Source organism: Tursiops truncatus, chromosome 2, assembly GCF_011762595.2.
Source record: "Tursiops truncatus isolate mTurTru1 chromosome 2, mTurTru1.mat.Y, whole genome shotgun sequence".
NCBI classification, from domain to species: domain Eukaryota; kingdom Metazoa; phylum Chordata; class Mammalia; order Artiodactyla; family Delphinidae; genus Tursiops; species Tursiops truncatus.
The window spans coordinates 10,826,376-10,839,303 of record NC_047035.1 but is presented as its reverse complement, the minus strand read 5'-3'; the positions used below and the strand labels follow the sequence as shown (position 1 = coordinate 10,839,303).

The 12,928-nt window shown below is 52.5% G+C and overlaps 1 protein-coding gene across 3 annotated transcripts in view; it reads right to left on the bottom strand.

Annotated features, from left to right (window-relative positions):
* Positions 1-12,928, bottom strand: part of ASB2 (ankyrin repeat and SOCS box containing 2) — a 50,224-nt gene that overhangs the window by 25,937 nt on the left and 11,359 nt on the right. For all 3 annotated transcript variants that reach the window (XM_033850682.2, XM_073800092.1, XM_033850683.2), the window contains one exon: positions 5,401-5,677. In XM_033850682.2, the coding sequence (XP_033706573.1) occupies positions 5,401-5,606 (206 nt within the window). In that variant the 5' untranslated portion in view covers positions 5,607-5,677. The remainder of the gene's footprint in view (positions 1-5,400; positions 5,678-12,928) is intronic.

The following is a 12,928-nucleotide window of genomic DNA, read 5'->3' as shown; positions in this document are numbered from 1 at the left end:
AGGACCTGACCAGGGGTTTCCTCGCTGCTGTTGTTGCTGTGGAGCCTTCACTGCAATGAGCTCACATGGAAACTCAGGATGCCATACAGATCTCACACCACATCCTGGGGACAGGGGTGCAGAGACTGGCCCTGCCAGGGCCCCTTTTCCCCAGCCCTGAGAGCTGCTGTTTCAGTGTCATTATCTGCACTTGCTCCCGGCCCTGAAAAGCGGAGGATGCTGGGCAAGACGGAAGCAGCCTGAGGCCAGGCCCACCTGAGCAGTCCCCAGCCCTGTGGTCATGACAAAGCCCTGGGCTTCTATCTCTACGTGGCCCTGGGGACCCGGTCACTCTCATCATTGATCCACGTGTGGCCTCCCATCACTTTTTGTTGTTAGAATGCTTTTAGCCAGGTAAAACTCATTGATGAAAACCTACCCGCCACCCTAAAATTAGGACATATCTCTGACGGTATAATAATAACAGCAACAATGGAACGGTGAGGCTGGTGGGGATGGCAGCGAGACGGCGACGGTGACATTCCCTCACGATGGGGCATGGCTTCGCCTCCTTTCTATGCTTGCACAGCCTGTGCTAGGGCCGGGGGTGCAGATGGATGGCATATTTCTTTTTGTTGATCCTCAGGTGTTCAGAGGCTCACGGGGTCGGGCGGGGGTGGTGGTGAGGACACACACCACCACAGAGCCGCAAGGGAGGGGCTGGGAGAGAGGCAGGAGGACCGCTCTGGGCGCTCTGAAACTGAGCGTGTTAACTAGGCTTTAGGGGTAGGCAGCATGAGTGCTCAGAGCCGGAAGGGGAGCCAGGCCGCTGACCGGGTTCCGTGCTCTTTCTGATCAAGGCGACAGGCCCCATTTCATCTCGGGTCCAGAGCAGGGAAGTTCCCAGCAGAGAAAACCACTAGGGCTGAGTCATCAGAAGTGAGAGGAACATGGCAGGATGTGGGCAAAGGTCATGCCCTGGAAGGGGCCCAGGTAGGGCCCCACGTCCTTTGTGTGGGCGGGCAGGTCGGGGTTGGTAGTATGTCACCATCACCAGCTCCCAACAGCCCTGTCCTGGAGACCAGCTGGTCCCGGCTTCAGACACAGGTCAGGCTCGGTGAGAGTGGGGACCAGGGCTGTGATGACAAGGCCCCCTGACTTCTCAGTGGGCCCTGTCTGAGTTAATGAGAAGCCCAGGCCAGCCCCAGGAAGGGTGTTACATTGGCCTGGACCTGGCTGAATGCGGGTGGCAAGCAGGCGTCTTAATAGCACAGGGAGCTGACAAATACAAGAGTCTTCCCATGCCTGCCACCGAGCAGCATCCCATACCTGTCCTCCCATCTGGTCCTCACACGAACACAGGTGTCATGAGTACAGGGCCTGGCACCACAGGCACTTGATAAATTTAAATGAATGAAACAAAACAAGCAAACAAAAGCCTTTGTAGGGATAGTGTCCCGTATGGTAATCTTGGTGCTGTGTGGTTGTATGCCAAGACCTCAAATTCCTGGAGAACCAGCCCCCTGCCCTGTTGGCTGGAGAGAGGAAGAGCTCACACGGGATTGCCCCCTCCATGCCCATTCCCCCCATGAGAGTTCTGTTTCCCCCGCACCCACTGGCCAATGCATCCTTTCTGGGCTGGCCAGAGAGGACTCACATGTAGAGAACATGGATTCCAAGCTGCAGCAACTTCTGCCTTCCCATCCATGGCTAAGATTCATTGAGAGCTTGCTTTGTACCAAGTCTTATGATAGGCACATGGCACAAGTCATCTCATTTCATCCTCTAGTCCACTTTGTGAAGGAGATGAAATTGGCTCCCTTTTGCAGATGAGGAAACTGAGGCTCAAAGAGGTTTGCTTCCTCTAGCCTGTTTGGCAAACTCCTATTAATCCTGCAAAGCCCACCTCCTTGACTAAGAAGTAGATCAACCCTTCCTGTGTCCCTCTGACACCGAAGCAAGCCTCTTTGCTGCATCCATCCTGTTGGATGATTATGTACCTCTGGGCCTTTGCCCTCATTAGACTGAAAGCTTAGGGAGAACAGGAACCAGGCCTGATGCACATCCAGGTGCAGGGAAGTCACCTGGCACATCGTAAGTGTACAGTAAGTGTAGGTGGCTTATTTGAATTGTTTGCAGCTGTGCACACGTCCGCCCGAGCAAGTTCCTGCTTCATGCTTTCTTCCTTCTTCTTCTTAGAAATTTAACCTTAAATAAAATGCAGAAGTTTAAAGACTGGAAGACTCAGCTTCCTGGGGCCACTCGGACTGCTATTTTTGTACCCTTGGGCTCCCTGTTCCATGAGTGCATGAACCCTACTTCTCCACTGGATGGGACGTTGGTCTGCCCTTCGGGGGGCCCTCAGCGGGCCAAGGCTTGGAAAATGATCCTCATACACGTTCAAACTTCACCCCTTACCTCGTGGTGGGAGAGGAACAAATTGGAAGATGACTTTAAAAGGGAATATTATATTTTCTCTGGGATGCTGAGCTGACTTTCATTTCTAGGATCCCAAAGACCTGCTTGACCTTTACGTCCACGTTTGCCATTTTGGTCACAAGCTGATGACAATAAATTATATTTCTAGAGAATTTTATTGGATTCAAAATGCAGGGACTTCCCTGGTGGTCCAGCAGTTAAGACTCCACGCTCCCAACGCAGGGGGCCCGGGTTCGATCCCTGGTCAGGGAACTAGATCCCGCATGCCGCAACTAAGACCTGGCACAGCCAAATAAATAAATATTTTTTAAAAATGCATTGATTTGCCTGAAAACATTCATTGGGCATCTACAATGATCCAGGCTCTTTGCCAGGTACTAAGGATACAAAAGTGAGTAATATCTCTTCCCTGTCCCCAAGGAGGTCACACAGTGTCCCTGGGGACACTCTCAGGAGGCCGGGCAATGCCTTCTTAGGGTGACACAAAAGCTTGTCCATGATACAGAGGCAGCCTTGAGATGGGCACTCAGGGTCCTCAGGTAGGAAGTGGAGCGAAGTTGTTCAGGCTGCAGGATGTGGGACAGCACCCACCTCATCTGATTAGCTTTTCATAAGAATACTGCACGGTAGGCCTGGGCAAGTTTTTGTTATTGCCATTTTAGGCATAAGGCTGCTGGGGCTCAGAAAAGTCAAGTAACTTGCCTAAGGACACACAGCCGGTAGGTGACAGAAGAAGGAGCCGAACCTCCCAACCCACTCCTGTTTCCGCTCTAGTCTGCCACCTCCTCACTCATTCACCCTTTCATCCGTTCACCAAGAGCTATGAGGTGTTGCCACGGGTCAGGCCCTGTGTGCTAGACACGAGGCCTCACCAGAAGGAAGACGGCTGAGGCCCCTGCCTTCAAGGAGTTCACAGGTTAATGGCAGAAAGAAATACATAGAGACTGTTGTAGTCAGGGCAGTGAAAGAAACAGTCAGGAAAGTAAGAGAGCAACTTGCCTGACCTGGGAGGCTGGTCAAAAATGAGGCGGAGCTGGCCAAGTGGAGCCTCTGGGGACATATGTGATGTCCGCTTTCTAAACCTGCCGGGGGTCTACTTAGATGAACACTATGATATTTGGGGGAAAAAGTGGACAAGGACCCTATTGGGCCCCATACTTACTGTGACACCATGTCTGAGTGTGAGCACAAACCCGTGTGTCTCTTGTCTGGGGGACCCTGAATCTCTGTGGGGAGACGTCTCTTCAAGGTGGAGGAGGGACAGGAAATAGAGAGAGGCTTTTGCAGAATCAACGGAGCTGGGCAAGTGTCTGAACTTCAGGGTGGGACAGACCTTGGTTCAGTTCCTGGCCCTGCTGGGCGCGTGTTTTGTCATATGTAAAATGGGCACAGAAACGTCCACCTTGCGTGGCTTTTGTCGGGATCAAGTGAACGCCTGTGGGCTGGGCATGTGGAGGAAGAGAATGTGATTAACAATCCCGTGAAAGGGATTTGCTTCCCTAGCAGGGCCCAACCCAGCCTCCTTTCGGAGATGAAAGGGCAGAACAGAGCCTAGGAGGTTTCAGGTCACATCAAGAGTGAGGAGATGCAGGCTGAATCCTGCCCTGCCTGACTGTGCCTGGATCTTGGGTGAGGGCCGCATGGCCTTGGATAAGTCCTTTCCCTGCTGCGTGAGCGCTTTCTTTCTCAGGATAGATGTTCACACCCCACGTGGGGCCGCCACTTCCTTACCACTAGAGGAAGGAGGAGGTCAGGGCCCAGTTCTAATGTTTTCAAGTGTCTACAGCACTCCTGGAGGGGGTTCCCATGCTGGGGAGAAGGCTGCAGAGGCCCCAGGACATATGGCTTGTGCTGCAGGCCGGGTTGGAGGGAACTTGCTCTTCTCTCTCTCTGATCCCTCTGAGAAAGAGGAACCTGTGGTCTGACTTAGGCTGAACTGGCCAAAACAGGAACCAGGGTCTCTAGAGCATCAGCCACCACGAGTCCTTGGCCCTGGGCTTCTGTTTTTCAGATTGGGTCTCAGGATGGGATGTCCTTGTGGTCAGCTCAGTAACCTGGAGCCTTCATATTCCTTCCAGCTGCCCAAGGAGGTTGCCTGCCTTCCCCTTTAGGGAGGGGGCTCCTGAGTGATGGGCATCCCAGGCCTTTGCCCAGCCTTCCTGGCAGAAGTGGTCCAGCCTTGGAAGGGCCAGAGTCACTTGGGGAACACCCTGGTAGGTTTCATCAGGGCACAGGGCCAAGATGTACCGTCACCCACCTTCATCCGTGTCGACTGGCTCTGGACATCGGAAAAAGTCTGTTTATTGTTGCTGCTGTTATTACCATTGTTGTTTGAGGTTCAGAGAGGTTAAATGACTTGCCCAAGGTCACACAATTCAAAATTGCATCTGTGGAACTGCAGTTGTGGACCGTGTCATATTTCTACTGGTGTGACATGGAACTGCTGTAGATGGCCCTGCTAATGGGAGGATGAGGTCGTGCTGAGATGCGGAGCCGGAACAGGAGGCAGGATGGTTTTGCTGGGCAGATGTCATTGCTTCTCAGACATGTTTTTCCAGGGAGATGGCATAGAAAGGGTTGGAAACCCTGGCCAGATTCAGAACATCAGTTCCTTTGCATCCAGACATAAAACCAGCAGTACAAGGTCGAGCCATGGGCTCTGGAATCAGATAGCTCCAATCTCTGCACCACTGTCTGCTAGCTGTGCGACCTTGGGCTAGTTACTCAGCCCTGAGCTTCAGTTTCCTCATCTGTAAAATGGGAATGTAGCATAGAGCCTCCTAGAAGGTCCTTAAGAGGATAAAATGAGGCAAAGTGTGTACAGCACTGAAGGTGGCACTTGGTACCTTCAGAGCTCAGTAAGTTTAGATAATAAATGTAAGTGTGAAAATGCATCTTAGTGCCCAGGATAACTTGGTCTTGGATTAACAGTGTTTGGGATCTGTACCTGATGGACGCCCCACCTGGCCTCCCCTCGCTCACCTGGTCCACGGGTAGAAATGCGCAGGTTCGCGGTTGACACGCGTGGACACAGGGGCCTCAGTGGTGGCTGGGCCCCGAGTCTTGTCAGCCAGGCTCTGCTCAATGGCCATCTGGACCAGCTCATCCTCGCTCAGGCTTCTATACAGGTTGTACTCCTCTTGCCCAATGGCACGCTGTCTGCCCTGAGCACTGATCTCCGTGGCCATCCTCTTCCACCTCTCACCTTGGCCTCCAGAAGACACTCAGTGGGGAGGAGCAAGCATCAGATCAGGAAAGTCTGTGAGGAGATCAAAGCCACCCTGGTCACTAAGAGTTATGCAAGGTAGCTATGTTTACACACAGGGAAGGCTGCGCTTTCTTGTGGCAATCACACAATCATTTTTCATCCATTCATTTTGTCCTATGATCCACCCAACCACCCATTCATCTACACATCCATCCACCACTCATCTATTCATCACTCCACCAGCCTATCTAACCATCTGTCCAACCAGCCACCCATCTATCCAATTATTCATCGTCCCACGCATCCAGCCGTCCACCCACCCACTCATTTATCCACTCACCCTCCCATCTGTTCACTTAGCCATCCATCTGTCCAACCATCTAATCATCTATCCAACATCCATGCTCCCATCCACCCACTCATCTGTCTAGCCAATCATCCAACAATCCACCTATCTCTCCATTATTCACCCTCAGATGTATCTGTCTATCCACCACCCATCCCTTTATCCATCCATCCATCTGTACATCTATATATTCAACCAACCATCCACTCATCCACCATTCATTTTTCCATTCCGGACAGCCTATCTAAACACGTGTGCATGCATCGTTAACTGAGGGATAATTTACTGAGCACCTCTTCTATGTCTGACACTCTTCTAAGCACTGGTGATACAGCAACACGATCCCAAGAGACAGAATCCCTGCCCTCAAGGAGATTACACAACCGTGCCCACACTCCTTCCTTCCAATCATCCAACAACACCCTATCCACGCATTTCTCTGCCTTGTGCTAGAGGTGAGATTATTAGAGATGAATCACATGATCTAGTTAAAACCGATGGTTAAAATCCTTTGCCGTGTAATTCCAGGGACCGTCTTCTTAAAAAAAATTGCCTTAAGGAGAAATGGACTTTGGTTGAGTCAACTGCTCTTAGGAAATGAAGTCAAATCAGCTTAGCCTGATTTCCATTGTGACCGGCTGACATGCAGTGTGGCTGTAGGTCAGTGATTCCGAGCCCTGACTGAAGATTAGAGTCACATGAGATCTTTTCAAAAAACACCAGTGCTGTAATTCGGCAAATATTTGTTTGCTCGGCAAATATTCACCCTCCCCTTTCCCCTGGAGGCAGAATGTTGCCCCTTCCTTCCCCACTGAGCTTGGGCTTGGCCGTGTAACTTGCTCTGGCCAATGAATGCTGGTGGACATGATAACGCAGCCACTTGACGTGCGCGTGTGCAGTGGCACTCGCTCTTCTGCCATCGCCAGGACTCCCCCTTGGAGCCATTGCCCTTTAGCTGGGCCCCAGAGTGAACCCACCTGGGGCTGCCACAGCCCAACCTGCACAGAGGAGCTCTGTCCAGTGGGCCTGCAGCCTGAAGCTGAGGAGCCCAAGCTGAGTGACCCAGCCTGGCCTGGCCTAGATCGGCCTATCGACCCGCAGCGCCAGAGCGCGAGACTAAATGCTTGTGGCAGGTGCTTTGTCATGTAGAATTCTTGTGGCTCTAGTTAACCAACACCCAAAAGACTAGGCCGGGCACTTCACAGAGAGGACATCTAAAGGGCCAACCACCAAACGCAAGGGTGATTAACTTCCTAAGTGTTTGGGAAGACCTCAGATTAAGACCCCAATGCAATACCACTGTACACCCACCAGAATGGCTCAAGTGAAAACGATGGGAAATGGCAAGCATTGGAGAGGAAGTGGAGCAACCGGAATGCTCCCCACTCGTGGCAGAAGTGTCAAAATGGGATGGCATTTGCTAATGCTGGGCATATACATGTCATGTGACCCCCAAATCCCACTCCAGTCTCTATGTCCAAGATAGGTGCACATATGTTCACCAGAAGACAACTTTGAGAATAATTCATAGCAGCGTTATTCAAAATAAACCCCAATGGGGCTTCCCTGGTGGCGCAGTGGTTGAGAGTCTGCCTGCCGATGCAGGGAACGCGGGTTCGTGCCCCGGTCCGGGAAGATCCCACATGCCGCGGAGCGGCTGGGCCCGTGAGCCATGGCTGCTGAGCCTGCGTGTCCGGAGCCTGTGCTCCGCAACGGGAGTGGCCACAACAGTGAGAGGCCCGCGTACCGCAAAAAAAAGTAATAATAATAAAAGTAAACCCCAATGGAAACGCCCCAAATGTCTATCAGCGTTTGAATGGATTAGCGCACTGTGGTGTATTCAGGTGATGGGTAGCGTATGCACCATTGAAATAGTCAAACTGCCGCTACGCACAGTAACAGGATGCATCTCACAAACCCGAGTGAGCAAAAGAAGTCAGACAATAAAGAACATACGTACACGATTCGATCTGTAGAAAGTTCAAGAACAGGCAAAACTAACTTACGGTGACAGAAGTCGGGAGAGTGGTTACCTTTGGGGGTTACTAAGTGGGAGGGAACATGAGGGGGGCCAGTCACGCTGTATTTCTTGATCTAAGTGATTACATGGTTGGTTGGTTCCCTTCGTAAGAATCCCTGGAGCCGTTCGGGTATGATCTGTACATTTCTGTACATGATACCACAGTAACACATCTACTTAAAAGGATATAAAACTGGTTCTAGAAAGGATTGGTGTTTGGGCCCCGTCTCAGACCCATTAAGTCAGAATCTCTGGGAGTGTGGCCTGAGCATCCCACTTCTTCGAAGGGCTCCACGGGTGACTGGGAACCACCACTTGGCAGGAGGACCAGCCATAAAGCACAAGCGGGGGGGGGGGGTCACCCATCTGGGGTGGGAGCGGGGCGAGGGGTGGGATCTGACATGGGCTGAACCCTTGGTAGATATTCTTCCATCTACTTCCTGTCACAACCCTAAGAGTAACACCTACTGCGCCGTAAGGCACTAGCAAATGAGAGTTGTTATTACCACACAAATGTGGGTTTTCCAAACACAGCTAGACGAGGCTGCAGCTCCGAAGGCAGCACACAAGGGCACCTGGGGACGGCGGTCCTGTGCCCTGCCTCAGCCTTCCTGGGGTCATTCCCCTCCACCCGCTTCTCCCCACCAATCCTGCCTGGTTCAGTCCTTGATTTCCTCCTGCTTGGCCTCAGCAGTGGCCTTCATGGTGGTCTCCCAGCCCCACACCCCAGACCTCACCAAGTCCTTCCTCTGCCTAACAGAATAAAGCCTGCACGCCTGGCCTTGGCCTTCCACCTCTTCAAAATCCAGTTCCCATTCTCCCTTCACCCTCTTCCTCTGCATCCCTGACTTTCCAAGTAAGGCGAGGGCACACCTCTCCCCCAGCCCAGCCGTGGTTCCTACCCCAGTGCCCTTGCTTGAGCTGTGCTGGACACATCTCCCTCCTTCCTGCATTTTAAGAACTCCTTCTCATTCCTCAAGGTCCAGAGCAAGTGCCTCCTCTTCCAGGAAGCCTACCCAGTTTCTTCCAAGGAGCATTCTGCTGCTAGAACTTCTCCCTCCGGGCTGTGGTCAGTAGTTCATGTGTGGACTTGACCCTGGGTGGTCTTCCCAAGGCCAATGCCTTACAAGGGGAGAATGCCTGGTTCAAGTTTACTGTGCAGGTGGCTGTATGTCTCCACTACCGTAGGGTACAGCAGACCCTCTTGATTGCCCACCCAACAGCCATTTCCCCCAATTTCTCTGATAGCAGAACCTGGCTTTGTTCAGGCAGCAGTGTGCCCTCTTCCATGGATGAAGCATGACTGTTCCAAGACAACTGGAACCCCCTTGGCCAGTGACTAATTTAGGGGTAGACATGTAGCCTGGTTTTGTCCAAAGAGACATAAAGGAAATTCTGCCGGGGTCTCCCAGGAAGGACTTTCCTTTTCCTAATAAAAGAGAAAGCAGTGAAGAAAATGACTCCTCGCCCACACCCCTGCTTTGTGTTGGAGGACTTGCTGCTTGGAGTGGTGGCAGCTATCTTGTAACCATGAGAGGGACAGTGTCGCAACAGTGAGTTTGACGGAGTGAGTGACAGGTCTCCTGAGTCCTTCATTATATTGTTGAGCCGCTGAACCAGTGCTGGGTCTGCCCATCCTGGCCTGCTTATTAGGTAAAGACTGAAGATCCTTATGGTTTAAGCCAATGTTAGGTGGATTTTTTGTTATATGCAGTCAAAAATCATCTTTAAGCGTGGTTCTTAGGCCTGACCGAGAGTCTTGAAAACACGCCAAGGCTCTAGTCCCACCCAAGACCATGAGCTCAAAGCCTCCAGGGCTGGCGGCCAAGCATTGCAGTGTTCAAGGCTTCCTTGACCATTTTAGTAGGTAGCCAGTGCTGAGAACCACAGTTCCATATCAAGTGTCAGGTAGCTGCTCTGTGCTCCACCCTAGGGGAGGGAAAAGGGACATTCTGACCTCAAAATCACTTTGTGCCTAATGTTTGGGGTACTATTATTATTACCATTATTATTATTTTGCAGCACCGACAACCTCAGTTTTGTTTATTGTGCAAAGAGACCGGCAATCAAGAGACTTGGGGGTTTACGTCCCAGCTCAGCCACGAGCATCTCTTTCTCTCTCAGGCTCTCAGTTTTTCCATCTGTTAAATGGCGGGATGGACTAGAACCGGCCCTCCATCCCTTCCATCCTGGAAGGGGGCACTGTGCAGCCAGGTGGTCCCCACCCCCAGCTGACCCAGGCCCTGCTTCCCACCCCTTCTTTGCTTCCCTGTGCCTGAGGTCCCTGCCTTGGCTTTTCCAGAGCTGGAGTTTGGCTCTACCCCCACCTGGCACAAGGCAGAGGCTCAGTTCATGTGGTGCTACCCTGACCGGAAGTGCCGATGCCCAGTGCCTGCTCAGCGTCGTGGTGCCCTGGCCTGAGGGCATCTGCTCCAGACCAGGGGTGAGGGGGAAGAGCACAGGACTAAGAGTCAGGAACCTGGGTTATAGTCTCCAAGTTGATGCTAAAGTGCTGTGTGACCTCAGCCACATCCCTGTCCCTCTCTGGGCCTCAGTTTTCTCATTGCAAAAAGAGGATTTTGCCTAAAAGGTTTCCAAGGGTTCTTCCAGTTCTAAAGCTTCTACAACTCGTTGAGATGTTTGGTTAGCTCTGTGCTAGTGAACACCAAACTCTCTGTCCCTGGGAGTCCCTTATGGTCACTTCAACAGGTCCACCGTATGTATAGAGCTTAGCATCGGTCATGGGGGAATAGCGAACCAAGCAGGAATGGAAGGATCTCAGATCTGAGTGTCAGGAACCCTAGGTCTAGTTTCAATTCTGCAACTTACTAGCTATGTGACCTTGGTCAAGTCACTTCCCCTTCTGGGTCTCCGTTCCTTTATCAGTAAAAATGGGAATGAGACAACCCACTTCACCATGTTGAAGGGGCCATATACATGTGCTGGTCGAGTGCAGGCAGCTGGGAGGGGACCCCTCCAGCCCCTCACGCTAAGGCAGCATTGGCCCTGCAGCCTGGTGTGGGTAGCTCAGAGGTACCCGGACAGCACCCGGCTCCAGCGAGCACCCCTTCCTTGACCAGATTCCTAGGGAGGTGAGGACAGCCAGGTGATGGTTACCTGGAACTGCCATGTCCCGCAGCTAATTCCAGACTCCCAGGCCCTCCTCCGTGGATCACACAGCGTCCAGAGACTTTCCCTTTTGTCACTTATTCCATGGCATTGCCCCCAACAACTGCCCTAGAAAGTAAGAACGTTTTTTGTTGAATTAACTTATTCATTCTTATGCATCCTCTCTCCCATCTGATAGACGAGGCGAAAAAGGTTCCAAAAGGGGAAGGGGAAGGTTTGCATGAGGACAGGCAGCTGGAAAGTAGGATTTGGAGCTCAAGCTTCCTACCTCAAGTCCAATGCTCCTTCTGGGAATTCCAGGGACACCAATCCAAGTAAGTGGCACTCACAAGGGTTCTGAGCAGGCAGGGGTAATCTAGCCATCCTCACCCAACCCAGCACCTGCGCGGTGGGGACCACGGTGGGTTCCCACAGATGGGGGTTGACCTTGAAGGGACCTTGAGGGAGAAGAACTTCCCCACCCTCACTGTGGGGTCGGACATCTCTTGATTTTCCCACTGAGACCCTTAGCCTTTGAGGGGCTTTGAGTAAGTCCCCATCTTTAGAATCCTCCTGTTCAAAACGGAGACGCTGGTAAGTACTGTGGTTAAGGAGGTGGCGGTAGAATTAAGAGGTTCAAGCACGGACGGGCCTAGTGCTGGGCCTGGCCGCTGGTAAGGAAGTGTGTGGTACCAGGCTACTTCCCCATCATTGCGCCTGTGCAGTTACAGGCTAGCGCTGCTGCCAGGGACACTGGCAGGTGGCACTGCTCAGCCTTAGCGTGAGGGGGCAATTAGGAAGCAGCCTAGGGGGGACTTCTCTGGTGGTCCGGTGGTTGAGACTCCACGTGTCCACTGCAGGGGGCACAGGTTTGACCCCTGGTCGGGGAACTAAGTTCCCGCGGGCCATGCTGCATGGCCAAAAAATGAAAAAAAGAAAAAAGAAAAGAAGCAGCAGATGGGGTCAGCTTGGACGGGTTTAAATCACAGCTTTGCTGGTTGTTAGCTCTGTGACCTCTTAGAAGCTCAATTTCTCCACCTGTAAAATGTACCTAAAAGAGTACCTATGTCATGGCAGAGTGAGGGCAGGGGTGAGGAGGTGAGATCCTGGGTGATGCCCCGCCCCTCTCTTGCCCTCAGTTTCTCATCATCTTCGTGCTGTCCAGCTTGATTTCTGAGGCCTCAGCCTGGGGGCTAGGCTACCTTCTGGGCCTGAGTCCTGGAGAGAGGCCAGCGGTCTCAAGGAACCCTCTGGGAGGCTGATTGGGGTTAAAAAATAGCCCTTTCCCAGGGAAAGCGAGAGTGTAGTGGGCCCTGCCAGTCGAGCCAGGGGCCTGCAGAGGGAGCGGTGGTCGAGAGTAGCTGACCCAAGGCCCGCTTGGAACAGGAGAGACTGGAGCCACCCCTGAAGCTTCCAGGGGCTCCTCTTTTGCCTCCTTTGTGGGGCCCCAAATTCTGGCTCCAGGGGAGCTCCCACCTCTCCCAGGGCAGCTATAAAATTGGCATAACAGTGGCTGTGACGGGGCTCCTTGAGTTAACACAGTAAAGCACTCAGAACAGTGCCTGGTCCATCCACAGCCAGTGCTCTTCTAAGTTGGGCCTCAGTTTTTACATCTGTGAAATGGGCATAGAAACATGGACGCTTGCAGGACTGGAGTGAGGACTAAATAATAGCATTTGAAAAGTGGTCCTTCTTCCCCCCAGTTCCTTCCCCTCTCCACAAATCCAGGCTCTCTGACAGCCAGGGTCTCTCTGGGAGCTGCGGTGGGGTCTCTGTAGCCGTTTGGGGGCCTGCGGCGGGAAGAGTGGCTTCCTGGATGTTTTATCAG